The sequence below is a fragment of the Apodemus sylvaticus genome, chromosome 2 (assembly GCF_947179515.1).
Source record: "Apodemus sylvaticus chromosome 2, mApoSyl1.1, whole genome shotgun sequence".
Taxonomy (NCBI): Eukaryota; Metazoa; Chordata; class Mammalia; order Rodentia; family Muridae; genus Apodemus; species Apodemus sylvaticus.
In genome coordinates this window covers 144,942,658-144,969,277 of record NC_067473.1, presented here as the reverse complement: position 1 = coordinate 144,969,277, position 26,620 = coordinate 144,942,658, and the positions used below count along the sequence as shown (strand labels likewise).

Below are 26,620 nucleotides of genomic sequence, written 5' to 3'. Positions count from 1 at the left end.
GGCACTTGTCACTAAGCCTGATGGCCTGGGTTCAGTGACTTGGAACTGGGATGGGTAGGTTTTGAGACAGGGTCTTCTGAGTTGCTTAGCTGGCCCCAAACTTGCAATGACCCTGAGTAAGGGATGGCAGGTATGTCCCCAACGCCTAACTTTCTGTGTGGGGACATGTGGAGGAGTTACCGAAGCTGTGGGTCCTCTGTCCTCATGGAGTTCACAGAGCAGATCTCTAAACCTGTGACTGCAGCTCAGTGGAAAATTCCACGATAGATACACCCAGGGGGTTAACGGGAAGGTAGATCCAGCATCCAATCATCAGGGATGGGGAGAGGAGGCAAACCAGGAAAGTCCTCCTGAAGTGGACACAGAGCCAAATCCTGAAGGGCAAGGTATCAGCCAGACAGGAGGGAGCAGAGAAGAGGGCAGCCAGGCAACAGAACAGCACTTGGAAAAGGTGGCAGAAGCGCTACTCGTCCTGTCTCAGGCAAGTGGCAAGCAGCAAGGGAGACTCCCAGCAGCTGTCAGCTTGCGATAGTTAAACAGTGTGGAGAGCCAGCGCCATCTTTAAGGTTTCTGCAGTCAAATGAGGTCAGGCAGCTCTGCACTTCTAACAGAACACATTAAAAAGAAAAATGAAAAGCTGCTAAGCACAGATGTGGAAAAACAGACTTTGTGAGGTACCCTGGAAATAGATCCCTCTAGTGGACGAAAATCACTGAGTTACATTCAGAAAACTAACTCTCTAGGTCAAAAGCCAGTAAGGAGTGCTGTATGTGATGGTGCACACCTTTAAGATCTCTGAACTGGCCTGATGGTCTACACACAGAATTCCAGGTCAACTAGGGCTATTCAGTGAGATCTTGTCTGGGAAAAAAAAAAAAAAAAAAAAGCACATGCAAAAAGACAATTCAACAGACAAGCAGTTCCTCTTTGTCTGGGCTGGGGGATGTCAGAACATCACGGCTTTGCACAAGGGTCTCAAAGGATAGGATAGGAAACAGAGTCCCTTGGTCACACCACCCCCTTAATAGTGCCTGCATGCTCAGGCCCTCACCTGATACTGGCTCCAGTCAATGTTGAGAGATTGAGTCAGGAAGCTGGGGATGTTCAACGGGGCATCAACGTAGTCCTAAGGACAGAATGACACTGAGATCTAAGTGAGCGGCACATGGACTCGTGGCAACAACAGGTCCTAGCTATGAAGCTGGAAGCCCTCCACAGTGTGTGCCTCCTGGGCCAGATGCTTGGATGCTCCGGAATAGCTTAAAAAGCAAAGCGACCAGGTCATTATGGCTGAAGGAAGTTTATCAGTCCGAAGCTGAAGAATTTGAAGCTGCAAGAAGCAAGAGCAAGAGCAAGGCCCCTGGAGGCTCCCTGCGCATGGCCTGCTACCTGAAGAAACAACGCTGCTTCCAGGCAGCCATGAAAAACAGGGAGAGGAAGGAAAAGGGTGTGCTGTGAAGTGTTCACACGCATGCGAGCAGCAGGGGAAGACAGACCCGTTCAGGCAATGACAAAGAAAAGGGTAGTATTATTCTCCCTGGAGCATGACTAGCTCTTTGTGGTCTCCTGTTACAAAGAAACATAGTTGAATATTGTTACTCATACCTGCTTCCAGTTAAATATGAGCCCTTCAGCCATGTAATCCCGATCTTTATATTCCTTGAAGAATTCACAGCCTGGAAAAGAAGGCAAAGTTATAGCATTTCCTGTCCTGGTCAAAAAGCTCCTGAGACAGCCCTAGGTGCAAGAACTCACCCAGCCCTTTAAACCAGTGGCCTTGGGCAGGCTGAGGTCGACTGGAAGGGTGAGATCAACAGCCAGAGCAAGCTCCTGGCATCACCTGTCCCCAACACTGTTCCCTGGGCACTAGTGATGCCTTTCTCATTGCAGGTCCCTTTTTATCCTATAATCCCAGTCATGGCAGGCTCCACTGTCTTGCGGAAGTTGAGGCATCATCTTTGAAAATGTGTGCAGCAATTATACAGCTTTCAGAGAGAACTGCACATCCTTACTCCAGAGACCTGGACCATGCCTGCAAGCTAACAAGTGCTCAGTTGACATGACTATTACCAGTGCAGCAGGTAAAGGTACTTTCTTCATTATTCAAACTCCCAAAAAACTATCTGGTGAGGCCTTGGCAACACAGGGAGGAACTAGGCAGAAAAGAGGCTTTGGAAGCAAGCTCAAAGTAAAGTTTTTACCCACATGTGTAACTGAGTAACTTCATGGATAGTCAGTTGCACAGCTGCTCAGGTAGGTACCTGTAACATTCAAATGGCAATGCATAACTGACATCACCAGAATCTTGTGCCAACCAACTTCTTGGCTTGTTTTATTTTTATTTTTTTAAAGATGTATTTATTTAGCCAGGCAGTGGTGGCGCACGCCTGTAATCCCAGCACTCTGGGAGGCAGAGGCAGGCGGATTTCTGAGTTCAAGGCCAGCCTGGTCTACAGAGCGAGTTCCAGGACAGCCAGGGCTATACAGAAGAAACCGGTCTCGAAAAAAAACCAAATCCAAAAAAAAAAAAAAAAAAAAAAAAAAAAAAAGATCTCCAGCCCTACCTTTTCGTTTTCTAGAGACAGGGTCTATGTGGCCCAGGCTAACCTGGAACTGGATGCAGATCATGTTGGTCTTGAACCCACTGAGATCCATACCAGCCTCTGCCTCCAGGGCACCACCACAGCAGACTTAGTCAATTCTTGCTCTGCAAGCAAGGCCAGTGGGCTTTGGTTACAGATGAGGTTTGGCCTTGGGCCACAGCCTGCCTTTGTCAGATGAACACTTTTCGATGCTCCTGTAGCATCAAGTCACAGGGTAAGGGAAGGCACTTGGGAAACAACTTCTTAAAGTGACTTTTGAGTTCCTTAGCTAATACATGTGCTGACTCCAGCAGGCATGGCTTGGCTACACCAGGTCCAGTGAGATTCTAGAAGGTAGCAAATTCTTAATTCTGTGAGAAGTTAGAGGTTGAGTGCCCAGGGATGTCTGAGCTTGCCTCAGGGCAAAAGAGGGCCACTGAGGAGAGGAAGGTGGGTGCTAGCCCAGGTGCCCAGCTTGGCTTTCATTTCACATACTAATACCCCAGGCTCCAAACGGACTAAGAATTCAGGAGGTAATCTTTAGCCATAATACTTTAGCCTGCTAGGGTGCCTTAGCAGGAGAAAGAACAGCTGTAACTATCAGAGGGTTTGAGGCTTGTGAGCCTGGGCTAAGAGGAGACCCCAATTATCTCTAAGGGTACCATGAAATTCTCTGCTTTTCTAAACTGACTGCTAGATCCACTCCACAGGCCCCAAGCTGAGTTAGGACTAAGTCTATGATGTACACACTATTTTGGTGAGAAACTGACAAAATTAAAACAAACAGACATAGTACCTGGCAGTTCCTGATATCATGATTACAATACGCTTCGGAACCACGAGTAACACAACACTGCAAAGGGAACACATTAGTCTTGTGCAGTAGAGTTCGGCCCATCTCTTCTTATGCTGTGAAGAAGAGATGGGAGCACTGCCCATTTCCAGTACAAGCTAAAGTGATACTATCCTCAGTCCCCTGCGAGCCTTGAAGTTCTTAAAGGACTCAAGTGACAGTTCTTAAAGGCCAAAGGTGTCTCATGACTTTCAGTAACAGCAATTTCGTCTCATAAAGTGACACAGGCCTGAAGAGAAAGCCAGGAACACAAGCATGGTAACTAAAGTGCTTCTTCTGCCTTTACTCTTGCTGGCTGTGTCTGGCGAGTTCTCATTTTGGCTTGTCCTTTGTACTCGCCTCTCAAATCATCAGATGAACAAAGTACATAGAAATCTGATAGAAATAAGTTCAGGTCAATCTTGAGTTTATGCCAACACTTCTGCTCAGTTTTGGTAAGTACTTTTCCCTGCATACCTGGGAATATCAACTAGATAACTGTGCATCCTGCTCCTCCCCTTGGCCTGACTGCACTGCACAGATCAGACCTGACTTTATAGTGACTACCTCTGCCTCCCGGGAACTGGGATTATAGCTATTCGTACCTGGTGCTCTGTTCGCTGTACTAAGCCTTATTCTCTAGGACTATGGAATATTTTGCTCTATCGATGGATCATTGTTTACTTTTCTTTTTTCTTTCTGTTTTTCGAGACAGGGTTTCTCTGTGTAGTCCTGGCTGTCCTGGAACTCACTCTGTAGACCAGGTTGGCCTCCAACTCAGAAAGCCGCTTGCCTCTGCCTCTGCCTCTACCTCCCAAGTGCTGGGATTACAGGCGTGCGCCACCACACCCGGCTTGTTTACTTTTCTTAAAAGACTTTTTCCTCCATTAATTTATGTATTCACTTATATCCAATTGCAGTCCCTCCTCTCCTCCTGGCCCCGCACAAACCCTCCCCTATCCCCTTTACTTCTTACTCTTAATGAAGCTGTACCCCTGATTTTGTTATTTCAGGCAGACATCATACTAAGTATCTTCAGCCCTAAGCTGGATGGACTGGGCCTCAATGACAGGTTATTAGGAAATAACAAAGGGTGTTAACATTTGAGGACTCTGTAGTTAAGTTGCCAAACTACAACCAAAGACACACTGCACAGCTGCTACTGGACAGAGGCCCTGGGGTAGCACTACCTTTCCCAGCCACGCCCTCTTTGGAACTTAGAAATAAGCAAGTTGATGCCTGCTCCTCAGGGAGCATAGTTTATCACATGGAGCAGCTGAGGCTGTGCTTTCCTAGCCTCTCACAGAGCCACTGATGGCTCTAGCACAGAAGGCAAGGTCAGCAAGTGAAGGCTGGGCGCTTCTGAAGTAAGAAACCTCTGCCTCAGTACGCATCCGGCATTGCCAAGCCCAGTGCTATCTTTATAACCTACATCAGCCCAACGTTGTTCTTAAGCAAGAGAAAGTTTCAAGAGTCTTTCTTCCCACAAACTCCTCATAAGAACCATAATTTACAGAGCCTAACAGGGCTCTGGGTCTCACGTTATTCTTTTTTGTTGTTGTTGTTGTTGTTTTGGTTTTTTTCGAGACAGGGTGTCTCTGTGTAGTCCTGGCTGTCCTGGAACTCACTCTGTAGACCAGGCTGGCCTCCAACTCAGAAATCTGCCTGTCTCTGTCTCCCAAGTGCTGGGATTACAAGCGTGCACCACCACCACCCGGCTCTCACTTTATTCTAAAACATTATTCCCATGGTATAAAGGAGGGAAATGATTCTCAGGTTGAGGGGCTTATTCCAGCAAGGGCAGGGAGTCCTACCCAGGACCACAGGACACCAAGCACAGAGCTGGCGGAAAAGAGTGTCACGAGACTGCATAGTAGATGTTGTGAGGACCATTGCTGTTTGATGAGAACATTCACAAGAGCCAGCTGAACTTGCATAGTTCTGTGAGAGGCTATGGCAGCCTGCTATTGGCTACAGGACGGAAAGTCCCAGCCCAGACTGAGGAAGATGTCAGTGCTGAGAAGTTGAGGTTTGAGGGGAAGGCATTCCTTGCTGTGACCACAATGGCTGGCGCTCATGTTCAGTGAGCAGGCAGGGACAGTGGGGAACCGGAGTGTGTCACAGTTCCAGTTTCCAGTGTGAGAATACAGCCTGGTCACAGAGAGGCAAAGTGGCTCTGCAGAATCAACGTGCCCTGCAATATAGGGAGGTTACTGTGTAATTACTGATGACAGCCAGCGCAGGGTTTCTGTCCCACAATCAGCACTGTCTGGGCGATAGCCCCAAATAGCTCTGGACATGAGAAGGCACACACCACATGGGCCGGAGCAGCATCAATAGTGGTCAGCAGAGCACAGACATGCCATTTCCTCATATGTGCAAAGGCCATATGGCTATGCAAGATATAGTCTTTACTTTTTATTTTTTGGATTTTTTTATATTTATTTTATTTTATTATTTTATTTTATTTTATTTTTTGAGACAGGGTTTCTCTGTGTAGCCCTGGCTGTCCTGGAACTCACTCTGTAGACCAGGCTGGCCTCAAACTCAGAAATCGGCCTGCCTCTGCCTCCCAGAGTGCTGGGATTACAGGTGCGCGCCACCACTGCCCGGCAAGATCTAGTCTTTATGAGAAAGCCCCGAGGTAAACTTTTCCAAGTACCAACTGCTACCTGACAGGACCTGAAGCTTAGAGGAGAAGTAATGTTTTCAAGGTTGTGGCTCATGAGTGCCAAGGTCAGATCCCATCCTGACCACCTCTCCCTAGATTAAAAAAAAAAAAAAAAGACTCTGCAGGATCCTCTCTGGCCCTCAATCATGACTTCTGTGATCTGGGGCCCAGATGTCCATGCTGCCGGATACAGCTCCTCCCAGAATGTTCCCAGGATACACACGCGCAGAAAATTTGACCCTGGTCTCCTACCTGGGTACGGAATAGAGAGGAGAGTGAAGTTTGCATAGCGCTGGGCTTTGTCCACCTTCTCAGAGGAGGTTACACTACGAGACAGGAACACGTGTTATGGTATCCCAACCACACTTTCCCAAGTGAGGGGTACAATTTCTTAAGGTGAACTTTTTGCTAAAAAGCTGTCTTTCAGACTTAGGAATGATACCCTCAGCAGCAAACAATTAGGAGTTCTTCCCTGTTCTCATCTGAACAACTCAGAAAGAGAGGTCTTTTTTCACGCTAACAAAACAGCAGGCCTCAACCAGTACCCAAGGGTTGGAGGATAACCTTCCATATCATCAGCTCCATGGAAGCATGAGGCGCATCCACTCTTGGTCCTGAGGGTGGGACAGAGCCGGACAGTAGGAAGGACTTCTCTACCTCCAAAGGCCACTCCTAAACATGGGAACATGTAGCTGAGAGCATTGCACACCTGTCATGCCAGGATTTGGGAGGCTGAGCTAGGAGGATCCTCACAAATTCAGGGCCAGTGTGGGCTACATAGTGAGTTCAAGGCTGTATTTCAAGACCACATCTCAAAAAAACAAAAACAAAACCCCAAACCCTTAAAACAACAAAAAAAAGCAAAACAAAAGTAAAAGTAACAAACAAAAAGAATAAAAAACAAAAACTCCCACAAAAAAAACAAAAAACCCCACGGGGCTCAGAGATGACTCCGTCGGTCAGGTGCTTGCTATGCCAGCATGAGGACCTGGGTTCAGATCCCCAGCACCTATGTAAAAAGCTGGAAGTGGCTGTAAACACCTGAAATCACAGTGATGTGGAAGCAGAAAAAGGAGGAGCTCCTGGCTTTCTAGCTAGCCAGGTGGCTGAATTGGTGAGCCCCGGGCTTCCTGAAAGACTTGAAAACTCATGTGGAGACCGACTGGGGAGACTTGTGATGCCAGTCTTTGGCCTCCATGTAGGTCTCCAGCACATGTGTGTATGAAGGGACATCAGAACCTACTGCACAGGGCTGTTGCAAATGCAGTAAGAGGCTGCAGACGGCCCTCACACACCCACCAATGCAGGGATGGCCATGCACGGTGGGCCAGGCCTGCACACTGTGACCACAAAGCCCGAGACTGCTTCTTCCAGATGCCCTGTACTCACTTCATGCCGAACTTCACCTTCTTGTTCTCCACCATCAGGTCACAGATGTACTTGACTGACAGGTACTGAAGCAGCTTGATATCATAGCCTCTCACCTTATCAAAAAGGTGCGTGTCGCCACTTCTGAAAGAAATAGCCAGAGAAAGAGCTTGAGACCAGGTTGACTCAGACACACGGGGTAGGGAGCTATTTTAGGAAGTACAGATGAAAACCTGTGTTCGATTCTTCAGAAGTGGGGGTGGGGGGAAAGGAAGGTGACTTTCCAAGAGATTATCCCTATCTTGGGACACGTTTCAAAGAAGAGCAATTTGCAGCCAGAGTGGGAAAGAGCTTTCTGCACTGCTTGACATTAAGCCAGAAGACTCGAGATAATCTCCAGTTCTAAAAGGCATCGAGCTGGTGGCTCAGACGCTTTAACCTTCCATTAGAGTTCATCTCCACCTCCCTCTTTCCCTTCCATTTAGGACCATTTTCAGTCATATGCCTTATGGAGAGAACAGACTGAAAATCATTAACCGATAAAGACGTTTTAGTGTGATTTTGACCAACTGATTGTGAGATACTAGGTAAGTGAATTCCTTCTGCTTACCAGGTCGGAGGAGGAAGAGGAGACGTGGAGGAGGAACGTTCAAACACTCAGGCTACTCTGTCCATACAGGTATGATAGCAGCACAAGGGCTAACAGTGACCACAATGAGTCTTTAACGCCTGCTGCTTGGTCACTGCTGGCAGTCAGTTGCCTCACTAAGAACTGTGTGCTATAGATGACCTGGCCAAGGCACGCGTCACCTGACCTTGGGGGAAGCCAAACATTCTCGAGCATAGACCAGAGCTACTACTGTCAAAGCCAATGGCAGAACCCGGCATAACAACGTTGCTGAGCCACAGTTTGAGCAGCACATCATCCTAGGCTGCCCGTGTGCATTTTAGGAGATGCTGGATGCCACCTAAAGACTTCATGTGGCACCAACCACACGAACAAAGTTTGTAGTCTTCATTAAAAACTCTTTGAAAGGGGCAGAGTGTAAACCAACCCATTTTTCCCCTTTAAAGGAGTTCAGTACTGCATGACTATAGTTCTAGAATTTGGGAAATAGTGACAGGACTAGGACCTTGGCTACATAGGAAGTGCAGAGCCAGGCTTGACTATATTGAGACCTTGTCTCAAAAAGCCAAAAAAGTAGAGTCAGCCATTGTGGTTTTATGAGAACATCTCAAGTGCTGTTTCCCCTGCAATACACACACATTCTCATTCTCTCTCTCTCTCTCTCTCTCTCTCTCTCTCTCTCTCTCTCTCTCACACACACACACACACACACACACACACACAGAAGGAAAAAAAGAAGGGTGTCATGTGACTCAAAATTCAATTGTGGCATATAGTCGTACATGAGAGCTTTACCCCAACCTTGTAATTCAGAACCAGGCGTGCTGAGTGACACCTGGCGGGCTTGCCCTTGGCAGACTAGCTGCATCCTGTCATTGTGTAGGGCTCTAAACAAAGACAAATATCTAGGGCCAGCTTTAGACCACAGCATAGAAGCCCTAAAGTCATCATGTGCTGTGATCCTGACTGAAGACTGCTCAGGTTAATGAAGTTGCTGGGTGGACTTCAAAAGTGCTATTTGGGAGATACGGAGTTGAAAGATGGGGGCAAAGAGCCGATGCCCGGACCCAGAGTAGAGATGAGTACCCACTGCCAGGGGGCATGGCTGCCACCAACCAGCCAGCCAGCCCTGACCCAAGCTCCTACCCACAGTGACCGTACTGACCGAAGAACAAAGTCCTCTTCCGTGACATCTTCTGTATTTGCCCAGGTATCATCTGCTCCCCCTGCCAGAGAAACCAGTGTGTCAGCACTGAAGCTGGTGACATCCTTGCTAGGCCAAGTGGAGCCAACCTGCACCTTCCCCAGGCTCAGCCCTCATGTTTCCACTAGGGCCGCATGCCCACCTGTGTGGCCATCTGCTCTGTCTCAGAAGCGAGTCCCTAGTGTCTGCCCCGGAGTGCTCTGGCCTCTACCCTGCCTCATCACACCTCTTCCTCACACCTCTGTGCCTGAGGCAGGACTAGTCCCTCTGACCAGGTTTTCCATTCTTAGACCCATAAAAGGCTATTCAATATTCACCTGAGAAAAAATAGTTGTATCCAGAGCGTCCATACAGCTCTCCCCATCCAGCCAGTGTGGCCGACCTGCAAATATGCTGGGAGACAAACAGCAATTTCAGGATCAGATAACTTCTGAAGCACGCAAAGCTTAAGGATGCCTGGTGCTTCCTACCAGCATAGAGACCTCCACAGCCAGTCTGAAGTCTGCTTAGAACTTATTTGTCTACAGACTCTACCAAAGGGGTCTCTCTCCCAAATTCAAGGTACCAGTGTTCCATCAGTGGTAAGAGCCTGGAGGATGTCAATGTATACCAGGTACTAGGCACAGTGCTGTGAGGTGACACCACCTTCTCGCTGAACTCACAAGGCCATACGCAAGCACGGCAGGCAGTAGGAAGACAACTCTATTTCAGTAATGGAGAAAGGAAGAGCTGGCTCAGAGAGGTTAAGGGATGTATCAGTCGTAGAATGAGGGGCAGGCTGGGAACCGGCCCAAGCTCACACACCTCCCAGGGCCTGTTACCTATTATTTGAAACTTTTTAGCATAGAGGGCAACGTTTATACTGAGAGAAGCAATTAAAAGAGAAATACTTGGGATCTTAATTTTTAAAAAAGAAATTATTGAAGCAGTCATGATAATATGTGGCTGTAATTTCAGCAGTTAAGATCAGAGGCAGGGCATCAGAAATTCAAAGCCAGCCAGAGTTACATAGTGGGTTTGAGTCCAGCCTGGGTTTATGAGACTATTAGAAAAATACACTCTCTCACTCTCTCTCTCTCTCTCTCTCTCTCTCTCTCTCTCTCTCTGAGTTCTCTAGGAGATCAAAATCAATTTGGACTATAATTATCAAGGAAAAATAGTGGCTATGACTTGGTTGCCACTTGTTTTTGTTTCTCTAAACAGGGGCTGCAGGAGATGGAAGCCAGGACCTTGGACATGGCGCAAAAGCGCTCACCAACTAAAGTAAATCCCGCCTCCTTCCTTATCCCTTTCCTTCTCCTTAGGGCAGAGGTCACTGAGAGCTGGAGTTCTCCAAGCTTGGCAACAGTCTCTTTAAAACGACTGTTCGTGTACATCTGCATGCTGTGTATGTCTCAGGCAGTCAGGTTTGTACAGTGGCCACCTTTCGTTACCCAGTGAGCCATTTGCTGGCCTAGAAACTTCCATTACTTAAATAGTTTGTTGAAATCTGGTAGTCGGTCGAGGGGAATGGGAAATATCTAGTGACATGGCGGTCGAGGGGAATGGGAAATATCTAGTGACATGGAAACAAGCCAATTTAGTTTGACAGCAGGCTGGGAGACCTGCACTAAGACAAATGGAAGATGTACAGTGACAGATCAGTTGAAGTTCATTTCTGAATTGGTCCCTCAATCTACAGTATAAAGTGGGTTTCTGGGCTGGAAATATGGCTCAGCGGTTAAAAGCACTGCTCTTCCAGAGGTCCTGAGTTCAATCCCTATCAACCACATGGTGCCTCGCAACCATCTGTAATGGGATCTGGTGCCCTCTTCTGGCACACAGGTGTACATGCAGATAGAGCACTCACACATGAAATAAATAATCTTAAAAAAAAAAAATAAAGTGGGTTTCTGAAAGATTACAAAATACTGTCTACTCTAGGGTCCTCATTGTCCTACAAGGTAACAGAAGTAAAGTCGGCTCTACGTGAAATGGGTGGAAGGACCCACTAGGTCAACTGCCCAGCTCTTGCTGGGAGTGAGAGGCACCTGGAACTGGCTAGGGATTCGTGGAGATAAGGCCTGTTTGCACATCTGCTCTCCTGTGTTTGAGCTTAACTCAAACATAGCACCTTAGTCACCAGGACCCTGCCAGGGACCACGACTCCTCCAGAGTGGCTTCTTCCCAAAGAGCATACGCACATATGCCGATCCCTGCTACAGTGTCTGTCCAAAAGCCCCTGGAGAAGAGCTGGAGCTGCACGGCCTGTGGTCTAAGCAGAACGCACTATGGTAGGGGCTACCCAACTTTTTCTGGGTCTAAAAGTATCCATAAATCAACAGAAACTGTCAACTGTTAGGTGTGGCAGCACAGGCTTGAAATCTTTGGGAGTCTCCACATTTGGAATTGGACACTGGAGGATGGTGGTTAAGGCCAATCTGAGCTACAAAGTGAGATCCTGTCTCAAAGTAAAATAAAATTATCTGTGCAATTATGAGAACTTTTTGGGTCCCCAGCACCCTTATAAACAGCCAGGTGTGACTGTGCACATCTACATACACGCCTAGCACTATGAGGTAAAAACAGCATATGGTCAGGAGCAGCACAGAATGCTCTAATGTCTCTCAGAAAAGGAAGGGAAAGGATACACAACATTGGCCCCTAGCTTTTAAGGACTTATGTGCACACACAGGCCGCACATGCACACCCATTAATAAATGCTAAGCTTGGTGGCTCGGGCCTGTAGTCGTCCCAGCACTTAGGCTGAGGTAAGAGGACTGCTTTTACTTTTCTTCCTCCTTGTTTCAGAGACCTGATGAGAGGAACGTTGCTAGGATTTCATAATCCATTGATAGAGTAGGTCTGAAAAGTCTTATCTGTTAAAGAGTTTCAACCTGCCACATTCCTAAGGCATGAGGCTTAAAATGATCCTGGAGTGGGAGTGAACTCTGACGGAAGCTTAAGGAATATCCCAGGACTGGGGGGTGGGGGGGGGAGGAGAGGCAGAAAAGAATGCTATGAGTTTAAGGACTGCTTGGGCTACTGAGCAAAACCCTGTTTTTCAAAAATAAATAATCAGGAGTTGCTTTGTATTGCCAAGTGACAAATCTCTGCTCAGGTCGTTGCTTCAGCTCAAAGCTGAAAGTATGTCAATGCCCCCACACTGACGCATTTACAAGTCTACATCAGAGGTCAGGACAAAAGTATTCTTCATTCCTCTGTGTAAGACACAAACCTGACCCTGAACTCCCTGATCCTTCTGCCTCTACCTCTCAAGTATTGGGATTACAAGGGTACACTGCCATGCCTGACTCAAATCTGAGTTTTCTTGCTGTGTAAATTTGGTCAAGTTATTTTAACCCACTCTGAATCAAAATACAGTAAGACAAGTAAAGAGAGATCACATTTCGGAGCTACCCTAGGTTCAGACCTATTGAACATATCAACTGCAAGGCTTGGGACTTTTGTCTACTTTACAGGAATGACATATCTCAAAGTCCTGAGACAAAGTACACATTCATTAAGTGCATGGCTAATCACATGACTGAAAGAAGGGACACACAGCAGAACATTACCTGATTTAATCTCTGCAAAATAAGCTGAGGCCATATATAGGCAGCAAGAGCCAGGATGTGAACGAGGCACTCTAACTCTACAGCATGGGGCAGGGAGGCCCTGGTATTGCATCCCTTCCCTAGCTGAAATCTTCCTTCAGTCAGAAATGGTCTATTTCTTTGGCCTGTTTCCCATACTGTGAGATTCCAACAACCAAGTACCCTGTCTTATGCTGTTAGAGATCAAAAAGGCTCTACAATTTGCATAAAGTCAGTGACAGCAATGATGCTGTGAGTGGCCTTACCTTGCCTTTGAACAGGATCACTGGGCAGACAAACCGACCTCTGCACCTGGCCATCTTGCTTCGGTGAATAAGGTCTTGCAGCTTGTTCACCTGCACAGTGCTCTGAAACCTAACAAGCAGAAGGAAGAGGTCAGCCAGGAGTAACACAGGCGTCTGCCCACAACGATGCAAAGGCAGCCACACATGGATAAGACTCTCTGGAGTCCTGTGAAGATCCCACTACATAGCTGAAGCAGGCCTTGAATTTAGGTGTAACCCAGGCTAGCTTTAAACTCTGTAGCCTAAGCTAGCCTTGAATTTGTAGCAAACCTCGTAGTTTAGCTTGCCAAGTGCTTAGACCACAAGCGTACTCCATCATTCCAAGTTTTAGTCACTGAAAATTTAGCAAAGGCCATTATTCCTAAATTTCAGATCATTGATATAATGAGGTTTTGGGGGGGGGGAAGGAGAAAAAAAACCTGTTAATTCTAAGTGTCAAAATCCAAGTTACTCTGATTCCAGAGCTTTTCCAATGAAAAAAAAATGAAAGCCAATTTAAATGAACTGGGTGTGGTGGTGCTTGTTTGTAATCTCAGCCCATGCAAAAGGCTGAGACAGGAGGATTACTATAAACTCAAAGCAAGCCTGGATGACACAGTGAGTTCAGGCCAGTCTGAGTCACAACATGAGATTTTTGTCTCAAAATAAGATCCACATACAAAATCCCCAATCAAACCCAAACAAATGAAAAAATCCAAAAGGAAATGAGCGTAAGCAAGCTACACCAGCACCAAACAACATTTCCCTGAAAAACAAACAGCATTGGAGTGTATGTGGTGCATGTACAAGAGGATCCCACTAGCCAGCCCGGCTACCTGCACAGGTCTCTGCCTCCACAGACATGCACAGGGAAGCATTCACACCCATACACCACACACAAGAGGCAGGGAAGTCAGAGGCATACAGTGAGTCCTCAGAAGGAAGGCAAGTGTTCTCCTTAAGGGCCCGAGCTTTGAGCCAGCCTCACAGGAAGCTCAGCCCCCTTCCACAGCCTGACCCTTCGGGCTCCTCAGGCTCATTCCCCTTCACACTGTTTTAGGAGAGGTAGGTTAGCAACACTCGTGGACCTGAGGCTCCTTTGTATGGGAAGCTGGACGGCAATGCAGATAATACAAGTACAGCCTCAGGCTGGCGGTATACACCTGTCCTCTCTGCATTCAGGAAGCAAGGGCAGGAGGATGGCCATAAGTTGAAAGCCAGGCTGATCGACATAGTGAGTTTCAGGTCACTGAAGACCCCATCTTTAAAAAACAAAAGAAACCAGGAGTGGTGGCACATACCTTTAGTCCCAGTACTCAGGAAGCAGAGACAGGCGGGTCTCTTGAGTTAAAGGCAAGACAGCCAGAGTCACACAGAGAAACTCGAATACAGGTGCTGTGACTTCATGAACGCAACAGCTCTGATGAATTTTAAAAACCTGACTTGCCTGGCAGTGGTGGTACACACCTTTGATCCCAGCACTTGTGGCAGAGGCAGGAGGATTTCTGAGTTCAAGGTCAGCCTGGTCTACAGTGTGAGTTCTAGGACAGCCAGGGCTACACAGAGAAACCCTATCTTGGGGGGAAAAAAAGGAACAAAAAAACCCTACAAACCAATCTCAACTTCAATTTCAGACGTCTCCACTTGACAGTAATTACAATCTCAAGCCGTGGTTTGGAGACACGAGCCTTTATATATTGCCTTCGAACTGCAGTGGAAGTGCTGGGCAGTGTTGCAGTCCGATAACTCCAGCACTTGGGAAGTGGAGGGGAGAGGCTCAGGAACCTGAGCCAGCCTGGACTGTAGGAGAGCCTGTCTCAAACAGAAGACAGCTATGGGTTTTGTTGTTGCTGGTATGTGTTGGTATGTCTTTGTGTTTTGCCTTAGCTTTTTGTTTGTTTTCAACCAGCCTCCCTACATAGGTCATGTTGGGCTCTATCTTGCTGTGTGGTCCAGCCTGGCCTCAAGCTGGAAATGTCCCCGCTTCCTTCTGAGAGCTAGGACTACAGGCACGTGCCACCATGCCCAGTTTGTTTTTAAGACTGCTACGCTGGGTTTTTGTTTTGGGGGACAGGGGTCTTAGACAGGGAAGTCCTGGCTGAGGATTGTTATTGGCAGAGAATGGCGGATGCTTTAAGGGCTGTGGCTCCTGGTAGCGGAGGCTGACCATGATCCCATGGACGGGCCTGTACCCATGGGAACAGACTGGATTTAGTGATAACTAAAAAGAAAAACAATTTTAAAAAGACAAAGAGGTTGGGAGGTGGGCTAGGGACACAGATGAGAGGTCTGGAAGATGGGGGATGGGAGAGGCAGGACAATTAACATGCACTGTATACACAAATGAAAATTTCTAACATTAAAATATATTTTACAGGGCTGGAGAGATAGATGGCTCAGCAGTTAAGAGCTCCAACTGCTCCTCCAGAGGTCCTGAGTTCAATTCCAGTAACCACATGGTGGCTCAGAACCATCTATAATGGGATCTGATCCCCTCTTCTGGTCTGTCTGAAGACAGCTACAGTGTACCCATATATTACTATCATAATATATATTATTGCTAATAATTATATGCATACATTATTATTATTTATTTATATATTTTACAAAAGCATATGCCAGGTCTAGGAGCACCTACATGAGCTCTCAGTTACTTTGGAGGGAGGGGCAAAGCTGGGGACTCACAAATCCAAGTTCTGTCTGAGATATGGAGTGAGGTCATGGTCAGCCTCCAAAATTTAGCAAACCTCAAGTTTCAAAATGACAAGAGCTAGTGAGATGGTTCAGTGGGTAAAAGTTCTTGCCATGCAAGCCAGACCACCTCAGTCCAACCCAAGGACCCCATATACACAGGGAAGGAGAGAACTGGCTCCCTAAGGTTCCCCTGGGACCTGTACCTGAACGTTCCAACTCCCACATCACGTACAAACATGGCAGTAAATAAAATCTTACGGCATAGCAGTAAATAAAATTTAAAAACAGAGTGTTCTAGGATGGTTTTTGGCCACCATGTGTGAAGCCCTAGATTCAATTCCCAGAACCTAAATGTGTGTGTTTGAGGGAGTATGTTTTCAAGTGAAAGTTAATTTAATGATCATAAAAAATAAGAAGTCAGGGGTTAGGAAGGGAACACCTCCTATGGAGCCCCTCTCTTGGTAGCTTTTCTCATACCCATTTTTGCTCTGCAAAAACCCAAAAGAACCAAAGAGGTTTGAGTGGATGATCTGCCCCCTGCCCTGTGGCATATTTTTCCAAGAGGTCAGATTTAGGATATAATTTTTATTAACAGAATGCCATTTCTTTGTAGGAGGAGGAAAGTGACAAGCTTTATGGGGCTAGGGTGCTTGTGTCAACTACCCACAGTCCGGATGGCACTGGGTCACCAGCAAGTCCTGCAGCCGAGAAGCTGGCTGTGCTGCTGCTCTCCCTGTCTTAGTTTCTCTATGACATATAAAGGTACTTAGTCCAAAACGAGTACAAAGCTAAACTCTAGGGCTATGAAGCAGAGAGTACAGCCCAGCTCACAGTGCCCAGCCCCCAACCACCTGATCACCATTCCCATTTCTTAGCCACATCAGCACTGTCTGTCCACTGGCCTCTCGGCTAGTTCCCAGTAGTTCCCTGTGGACCCGATCCCAGAACATGGGAAGCAAAGGCAGAAAACTCAGGAGTTCAAGCCTTAACTACACGTTTACAGCTACCTTGGGCTATATGAGACCCTATCTCAAAAAAAGGGGGGCTGCCCAGTGATTATAAGCACTCACTGCATAATTTTGATAGCCTAAGTTTGGATTCTACAGCCTGTAACAAGTTGGGCATGATCTCATGCGCCCCTGTACTCCCAGAATTGTTGGGGAGCAGAGCAGGAGAACCGATGAGGTTTGCTGGCTGCCAGCCTAGCCGGAAAGAGCGCTCATTGAGGGAGAGGCCTTTCTTCAAAGGAATAAAGCAGACAGTGCTAGGTGACTATGCAATGTTCTCTGGCCTTTGTGCCTGGCACAGGTACGTGCACCACCGCCAACATCCACCTATACCACACACATACACTACATTCACAATTTTTTTTTAGGTCATAAAAACAGAACTGGGCATGGTAATGCACCTTCGTAACCCTAAGACTTAAGAGGAGGACACAGGAAGGTCAGGAATTCAAAGTCATCTTGATGCTATATACAATTCAAGGCCAGGTTGAGCTGTATGTTATCCTGTCTCAAAAACCAAAAGCAAAACAAAAACCTTGTGTCAGATTCTCCTAAGCTGCATTCAACAAGTTCTCCTAAAAGCTAGCACAGAAGACCGAAGCAAGAGTTCCAGGTCAGCTGGTGCTACATAGTATGAGACCTTCTCATAAAAGCACACCCACCACATACCAACAGATAGGAGCAGCACAGGTATTAACCTCTGAACTTAGGGCTCCGAACTGATTTTGTGTTGCTGCTCTTAAGACAGTCTCTCACTATGTCCTCCAGACTGTCCTCAGGCTCAAAATCCTGCCTCAGCCTCCCACAGACTGCGATTATGCCTGGATTCTGAAGTTCTTTTAGCGTAAGAACATCCCTTTTCTATTACACTAGATCATGGTTTATCTGCCTAGCCACTACTCAAACAACCAGTTCTGTTTCTGCTTTCTCACTAGTTCCTGTTTTTAATCTTTCACTAGCTATGATCATACCTGAATGACCACTGCATACTTATACATTTGTATCTAAAACCCAGTAGTGAGATTTCCTTTGCTATTTTTTTATTTGCTACTGGGGACTGAACCCAGAGCCTGTCCCTGAGGTAAATCTCTATTCCCCTCCTTTGGGAATAGAGGGTATTATTTAATTGAATTATTTAATTTGTTTTTGGTCTTCATGAACATCATTTGCTCACAAAACTATTTTTAAAGCATGATTTGTTTATAGATGACCAAATCATTCCTCTTATTCCTCTTGAGGCTGAGGCAGGAAGACGGCGTGTATGCAGGGAGCAGCCAGCCTCCATTAAGAGTGCTGGATGGAGGGGTGAGGTCAGCTTGCCAGCACTGGTGTGGCAACAGTATTTTCTGTTTTAGTTGGTGGTGGGGCTTTCTTTTTTTTTTTTTTTCCTTTGGTTTTTCATGACAGGGTCTCTCTATGTAGCCCTAGCTATCCTGGAACTTACTCTGTAGACCAGGTTGGCCTTGAACTCAAGAGATCTATCTGCCCTCTGCCTCTTGAGTGCTGGGATTAAAGGCATATACTGCCACTGCCACCGCTGTCACCACCAACCATCTATCAGGATTGTTTCTTTTTTTAAAGCTCTTTACATAGTTTTTATTTGTAGAGGGAGGGAGGGGGAATGAATGTGAACACGGAGGCATACATACATCATGGTGCATGGTGGTCAAAGGATAACTTTGAGGACATGGTTCTCTCCTAATACCTTGTTTTTAAGGAAAGGTTTCTCATTATTTTTGCCATAATGCTGCATAATTGAGTTTCTGGTGAAGTCTCCTGTCCTCATTCCTACCTTGCTATAGGAGCTCTGGGATTACAGGTGTTCTGGGATTACAGGTGTTGAGTACTCACTCATATTTGACTTTTAAACATGGTTTCAGGGGGTCAGGACTGTAAGAAGTGCCACTCACCTGCTCAGATATCTCACTGGCCCTGGATTTTTGGGGGGTGGGGTGGGTAGGAGAGACCATTTCACACTATGGCCCAGGCTGGCCTGGAACTCACAGTGATTCTGCCTCAGCTTCCAGAGTGAATCAGTAACCTCACCTGTCCTTTCCCCTAGCTAGGGCTCTTTGTAACTGCCAATGCTTAGTTACACCCACCAGGCCTGGGCCTGAGGATGAAGATTTCACCAATGGGACATCACCTACTGGATTCTAGGGGTCCACCACACAGAGGCAGCTCAGCAAACATTCAGAGCAAACCCTCTGGCCCTCCCGGACAGAACTGCGGAGGTTTCTTAACTTTTCTGAATTGAGTTACAGCCTGTCTAACTCAGTCTATTTGTGTCACCGTAACATGTAAGCATGCAGTCATATTTCTTCCTATCCAATTATACCCAAATTCTCTTCCTTTCAGCAAATACTCATTGCCAACTAATGTCACTTCGATAGAATATAACGACCATGCAATTAGTGAAAACTAACTACAAACTCTAAAGCAGGCATGTGGGCATGTCTGTGATTCTAGCTATGTAAGGCAAGAAGAGTCTAAGTTTATGGTCAGCCTGAAAACCTTAGCCAAGATCCCATCTCAAAAAGAAAAAAGGGGGAGTCTAGCGGCAGTAGTACACACCTTTAATCCTAGCACTCAGGAGGCAGAGGCAGGCGGATCTGTTAGTTTAAGGCCAACCTGGTCTACAGAGTGAGTTCTCAGACAGACAGGGCTATATAAAAAACCCTAAGTTCTGTTCCTAGCATCCATACTAGGAAGTTCACAACCAGCTGCAACTCCAGCTCCAGCAGGACAGAGTGTCTCCAGCCTCCATTGGTACCTAGACTTAGGTACCAATACACAAACACACACACTTTAAAAACTGTTCAAGGCCCTGAGATTCGCATTCTCTCTCTCTCTCTCTCTCTCTCTCTCTCTCTCTCTCTCTCTCACACACACACACACACACACACACACACACACGCACACACATGCACACGCACACGCACACAATTAACAAAACTCTTCATGGGTAACATAGCATTCTTTTCCTTAAAAGTGAGATCCTCATGGACAAGGTGGCAGTAAAGAAAAGGCAGACAAGTGGACAGAGAGGACTCACTCTGCTTACTGGCTCTTGGGTAAAGTGAAATCGCCTTCCTGGGCTTCAGCTTTTCTCTCTGCAGAATAAGGATGATACTATATTTTTCATAGGTGGCATGCAGGACAAGTGTGTGAAATCCTAATTCAAGACTGATTAATTAGAGAGCAATCAAATGATCACTCCTCTCCCCCCTCAACACAGGATCTCATACAGTCCAGGCTTGTATCAGACTTACCTTGTAGCTAAGAATCATGCAGTCCATTCTCCTGGGATTACAAGCATGGACCACAATGGGCTGCTTATATAGTGCTAAGGATTTAACCCAGGGGCTTCATGTATGCCAAATAAAAGCACTCTAGCAACTGAGCTATAGCCCCTAGAAAGTCTTCTCTTTAATGCTAGAATGAATAAGCACTGAACATGTGTCTTTCAGGACAAGCAACCAACCATAACTGAGAGCTAATTAGAGAATGCTCAATCTTGGTCCTACCTCTGAGGTAGTGAATTAGATTCTGCAGTTAACAAGTTCTCTTGGTGGTTCACTCACATGAATGCTATCAGAGGGCAGTCACAGCACTCACAAGAGTAAAAAGGGGGAAAAAGGTTGGGCAAGACACTTCTAACTCTACCTCTTGGGTGATGTAAGCAGAAGGTTCATGAGTTCAAGGACAGCCTTGGTTACATAGATGACAATGTTGGTAGCAAGTGACAGAGAAAGTGAGAGCCGGTTACAGCCTGACTGTAGCTTACAGGACTATAGAAGGCTGTTTCCCTACCCTTGGAAGGGAAGTTAGAGAAGAACTAAGAAAGGTACTTTAAGGAAGCAGAGCCCTTCAGCCCTAGAAATGCTTGGGGAGGATGTGAGAGCAGTCCTGGGATCTTCTCAGAAGAGTAACTGTTCAAGAGATGCTACTCTTCTATCTATCCCTTCACATCTAAGGAAATACAGGCTTCAGTCTTCAACTCCTCTGATCATGCTGTTCGTCTGCTTGTAAACCGTGTCTCCCCACATCTGGCATAGAATACAAGGCATCTAAGGAGGTCTGAGAATGCAGAATGTGGAAATTGCTTTAGAAGGTCCAAAGGGGGGGATCCTGGAGTCCACAGTGTTCATTTGTGCAGTGTTACTGGTGTAAAGCACTACCCCCACACGTTCCAGAAGGCCACACTCCTTGGCAATGATCAGTGCTGCACGGAGTTGAGCATGGTGGCTCACACCTGTACCTCAGCACATGGGAGGCTGAGGCAGAGTTGATAAAGACCAGCCAGGACTACAACGTGAAACCTAGTCTCAAAGCAAACAAACAAAAAACCCAAACCAAACCAAACATGAGGAAGAAAGGAAAGGGAGAGGAAGGCGTGTGAAGGGAAGGAAGGAGAAAGGAGTATAAGACCGGGCAGGGCAGGGCAAGGCAAGGCAAGGAGGGCAAGGAAGGCAGGGCAAGGCAAGGAAGGCCTACTCAAAGTTGGCCCTGAGAACTTTGGGGAAACACTGGTACACAGGCTCTCCATCACGGAGTCATCTCAAATGCACCGCCAGGGAGGATCGACCGTCCTCTAGGTTTGCCTACAGGGGCACTTCTTAGCTCTTCCCACACAGAAATCACTTAGGCATCTTGGTATGCTGTGATTTTGACCCATGGCTCTAAAGCCCAAGAGTCCACGCTTCCCTCAGTGGAGACAATGGCTTTCCTCTGAGCAGTAGGAGCTTAGCCATCATCCTCATTTACAGGGCAACACTGATCCAGCAGCTCCTGGAACGTTCTTTAGACAGCAAGTAGGGAACGTAAGGGAAGAACTAGGAGTAGACACGGAGCCTCAGTGTTGTGAATAATTATCCGTGCCAAAGAACCACAGCCCTTCACTATCTGATGAGACAGTCCCGTATCAGGGCTTCCAGTCTGCTCCGCTGTGAACTGTTACTCTATGAAGAGCGCTGACACCTGGGACAGACCTCAGTGTACATGGTAGCTCTTATTTTTAATTTGTACAACAAACACATCAGGCTTGCGTTAGCACAATAACTGCACAAGCCACCTTTCTAGAATTTTAATTACTCCTTATAAGCCTTAATTATGAGGAGGCCGGGAATTACCAAAGAAGAACTAAGGACAAAGAGAATGAATAACTTGCATAGCCTTAGTTATAGAGTCAGAAAATGGACAAGCAGGATGCTAACTCAAGCAGTTTGACTGTAGGCCTAGTTCTTGAGAGACACACATGGGAAACACTCCTAAGCCTGTCTTGAAAGCTGGGTATGGTGGTACAAGCCTGTAACCCCAGCACTTAGCAGGTGGAGGCAGGAGGATCAGAAATTAAAGATCATTCCTCTGGCAACAAAGTGAGTGCATGGCCAACTCAGGCTGCATGATACCCTACCTCAATAAAATATGAGGTATTTTATTGCCTACAGCGATATGTCATCATTCCTTCTAACCACACCTACTAAAGACAGACAAAGATGGCACTGAAGTTGCTCAGAAGGTGAAGTATGTCTGTTGTCTTAGGTCAATGAAGTCAAACACAGGGGTGAAAGAGAGCCGCAGGGCTGGGACTCTCCACTTCTCATCTTAAGCTGTACTACTTGGCCAATAAAACTCAAAACCTTAAGTAAATAAAGATGCCAGGAACGAACCCCACCTGGGGAAAGTGCGCATGCCCTGCCCAGTCTGCTGACCCTGGGGATGAGCCTCTGAGGTCTACCCGACATGCACACTAGTCACAGGATGCTCACGTGTCTTTCTCTTTCTCAGAACTCTCATACTCCAGGAATACGATGTGGCGGGGGTAGTGACCGCAGATATCACCATTCACATTTGGAATCACGCTGAAACAGTAGTCACGGCCAAATAGCTCCAGACATCTCTTCTCAATGCGTTCAACCTGCATAGAGAAGGAGACTTGAGCCTGAAGAGAATTCTTGGGTTCTGAGGTCGGGAGCGTTAAGTGGCCCATGATCCAAAGAGGCCACTGGGAGTAAGTGACAAGCACTTTTGTGATTATCATTCAAGGTTGTGAAGAAACAGGATGCTGGGCCACAGGCTCTTCTATATTAACTCACACGTGGTATGCTTCAGACAGTACCCAAGCCTGTCATCCACCCTGCACATAAGACTGTGTAGTCACTTTGTAGAGAGTCTACCATCCATAAGATGTGAGAACTGTTTGTAGATGTGGGGCGCATACCTGTTAGCCCAGCTGAAGGCTGAAGCAGGAGGGTTAAGAATCCACAGCCAGGCAGGACTACAGAGTGAGACCTTGTTCCAAAAACCAAGGCAACAGTAACTCCCGCTTTAGGTAACTATTGTAGCATCAATATATTATGTTCCTTTAACACCGGATTTTTTTTTCCTTTTCTACAGCCCCAGATTAGTATTTGAAGCTCCAGTCAGCTGGGCACCATGGTGCACACCTACAATCTTAGTACATGGGATGTTGAGGCAGGAGGATGCTGATATATATATAATATATATATATATATTATATATATATACACATATATATATATATGAATGACTGTATCTCAAGACCATGTCTCAACAATGCCTACAAAAAAATAAAGAAGCTCTAGTCAGCAAAATCAATAAAAGCTGCAGACAGTTGTCTCTTTACATACCATCTGCTTATAAAACTGAGACAAGGCTCCCTTCTAAAATTAATCCTTTTGTTCACAGTTCAGTGAAAAGCCCACTGGAAGAAAAGCTTACGGCCTGTAACACATCAAGAACTTTACAAGAGATCATGAAGCCTGGAGAAGTATGAAGACCAGCCATGGCGAGAGTAAGGTTTGACTTGTAAAACCCTAATCTTCACAGACGTTAAGCGGGAAGTGAGATCCATCAAAATCACGAAACTCCTATAACCACTCCAAAGATTCCCCCATTGAAGTCAGGGGTGGTAAGCTCACATGTTTATGTAGTACTTGGGAGGCTGAGGCAGGAGGATTGCTAGTTACACGCCATCCTGGGGTAATGACTGGGAAGCCAAGCCAGGGCCACAGACCAAAAACCATGCCTCAGAACACACAAGGTTGGTGATGTATCTCAGCCGGTAGAGTGCTGGCCTGGCATGCATAAAATCCTGTGTTCAGTCTCCAGCACCACATAAACCAAGCAAGAGGGTAAATACCTGCAACCCCATCACCTAGGAAGTGGACACAGGAGGATCAGGAGTGCATGACTGGCCTTGGTTTGGATACATAATGAATTTAAGGCTTAGCTGAATAAATACACATTACCAATTCTAGTGTCTGCCTTCCCAGAAATTGTGATTTAAGAGAATCTAAGACCAGAAATCTTTGTGTTTTACAAGAGCTCCAAAAGATGACAATTATAATCTGAAAGGTACTTGGTTATCTGGTGCGATTGTACTCCGTTACTGGTCTTTCTTAGGTTACCTCAGAGATTAATAGGAGATGCCCCCTAGAGCATGTCTCAACCCCTAAGTAACCTCTGGGGACAGACCAGTTTTATGGCCCAGGATAGAGACCAAGTGCAATGTGTGATACCACCCTGGGAAAGAGAAAGGGTAGGGTCTACCAGTGCTGAGGTCAGCCTCCACCAGACCAGAAGTTTTCTTTTCAGAAAGGTGATTAGAGAGAGAGGGAAATTCCCCAGGGTAGGGGGGACAATGGAAAGAGACTTCTTTCTGATAAAAGGAACAGAAAGAGAGTGTGGGTTCTCTTCTTGCTCTACAGGAAAGGAAAGGGAAGGGCCTAAGTCATGCTGGCACCTTATAAGGAGGTGACACACTCCGCTGTTCTTTGGGCTCCATAATGCCACACTACTCCAGGCTCCTACTCTGATATCTGGTCCAGAGGAATCTCTTCTCCATTTTTACTTGGATTTGGGGGGGGGTTGTTTTGTTTTGAACCTGTTAGTAACCCCTCCTAGGCTCACGAAGGGTAGCAATCTTCTCTAGTTCCTATTGTCTAACCTTTGCACCTGGCCCACAACTCCGACCCTTGACCTCCAAACCCCTGTTTAAAGCAACCCCCCCCCCCCCAAAAAAAAACCCCACAAAGAGCCTCGGTCCTCCTCTTTGGTGTTAAGCCGGATCTTTACTCTCGGATTCCACATCCTGGGTAAGTTCCTCTCCTGTGCCTCCCCAAGGAAGTCTCGTTCCAGCTCTCCTCCCATCCCTAACCAGTCTTCCCTCAGTAACTCATGCCAGGGACCAGTTCAGGTCGTTGCACCCCTGGGGCTCACCTTAGAGCCGCTCTTCCCGCCGCTGTCCTTGGCACGGTACTGAGTCCGGGAGAACTCCTCCAGCAGCTCCCAGAGCCCCGGCTCCTGAGGCTGCGGGCTGCCCGAAGAGGCGGTGGAGCCCGCCGAGGCGGCGGCGGCGGCCCGAGCACCCGCCATGCACAGCCTCGAGTCCCCTCAGGGCGCCTTCACCCAACCCATGGCACCTGAAGCTCCGACTCCGGCTCTAAAACCTCCTGAACCGACTCAGCCGCCGCCTTCTTCTTCCACTTCCGGCCCCGCCCCACCTCTCCGGATGTTTACTCCTGCCGCGGCCAATCAGAGTTCGGAGTCCGTGCCCTGCCCACAGGTCCACGGCCCATCCCTGACGCGGAGGGATCCAAGTGGCCTCACGGCGGGGGCCGCGCTCCGCCCAAGGGGTTTCCCCGGGGGAAGCCGGGCTGAACCACTGCGGCTGCGCGCGGGGGGGTGGGGAGGGAGGGGGACGGCGGGAACCACCGGAGAGACGAGAGGACGGAACCGGCGGAGGCCTGAGTTAGTGCTGGCAGCCAGATGAGCGCTGCAAGAATTGCAAGAGTCAACGTTTCAAACAACACTTCTCTTCCACTGCTTTTATGCATGTCCCTGCCAATATAGCGTGGTCCATCATCCTATTTATTTTAAAGAAATTTTAGAGCTGGTATCAGTAGGCAAACGCCAGAGGATGAAGCATGAGAATCAGGAGTTTGAGACTAACCTAAACCACACCTTAAAAAACATTTTAAATGTTTAAAGAACTGTAGATAATAGAGTAATGATCCTTCATTTTTCTATTAGCTGCTTTCATCATTAATCAACACATGCCAGTCTCCTGCTCAGTCCTTCCCTGTCTAGGGAATTATCTTATTTGTGTATTGGGCTATTGTTTGTTGTAGGAAATTATTTGTGGTATAGCCAAGACTGGCCTTGAACTCCTGACTCACCTGCCTTCACTTTCCCAGTGCAGAGAATCTCAAATGTCAGTCCAAAAATCCCTGGAATTGTTAGTCTCAGAAGATGTGTGTGTGTGCTGTCTATTCTCAAGTATCAATGTTTAGAATACTGTATATCTGAGGTTTGACCATCAGTCAGTTGTCAAAGGTGCATGGCAGCCAGCCACTCGGTTAACTTTTGTTTTAAGAAAACGCTCAAAATGAAATTAATGTTATCAAAACATAGTTAACGTAGTGTCTTAATTAAAGTATTCATTTTCTTAGATTTGTAAAGAAATCTAAGAGAAACACAAACCACAACCCCTGCTGATTGTCAGTCACTCCTCATACTCAACTAGGTGATCTCTGTCCAGAGTTCTCTCTCTCTCTCTCTTTTTTTTTTAATGGTTTGTTTTTTTCGAGACAGGGTTTCTCTGTGTAGCCCTGACTGTCCTGGAACTCACTCTGTAGACCAGGCTGGCCTTGAACTCAGAAATCCTCTTGCCTCTGCCTCCCAAGTGCTGGGATTACAGGCATGCGCCACCACTGCCCAGGCCCTTGTCCTGAGTTCTAATACTGTAAAT

The 26,620-nt window shown here is 46.9% G+C and overlaps 1 protein-coding gene across 10 annotated transcripts in view; it reads right to left on the bottom strand.

Annotated features, from left to right (window-relative positions):
* Mtmr14 (myotubularin related protein 14) overlaps positions 1-25,366 on the bottom strand; it is a 43,817-nt gene extending 18,451 nt beyond the window's left edge. For 2 of the 10 annotated variants that reach the window (XM_052174508.1, XM_052174510.1), the window contains exons 1-9: positions 25,090-25,365; positions 22,617-22,765; positions 13,127-13,235; positions 9,603-9,678; positions 9,247-9,307; positions 7,475-7,597; positions 6,338-6,411; positions 1,606-1,676; positions 1,052-1,126 (exon numbers count right to left, since the gene is read on the bottom strand). In XM_052174508.1, coding sequence (XP_052030468.1) covers positions 1,052-1,126; positions 1,606-1,676; positions 6,338-6,411; positions 7,475-7,597; positions 9,247-9,307; positions 9,603-9,678; positions 13,127-13,235; positions 22,617-22,765; positions 25,090-25,245 — 894 coding nt within the window. In that variant the 5' untranslated portion in view covers positions 25,246-25,365. Of the gene's footprint in view, positions 1-1,051; positions 1,127-1,605; positions 1,677-2,607; positions 3,348-6,337; positions 6,412-7,474; positions 7,598-9,246; positions 9,308-9,602; positions 9,679-13,126; positions 13,236-19,900; positions 19,950-22,522; positions 22,542-22,616; positions 22,766-25,089 lie in introns of those variants that run through there. The other 8 variants (XM_052174511.1, XM_052174509.1, XM_052174514.1 and 5 more) reach the window with 8 other exon arrangements.
* Positions 25,367-26,620: the final 1,254 nt, after the last annotated feature.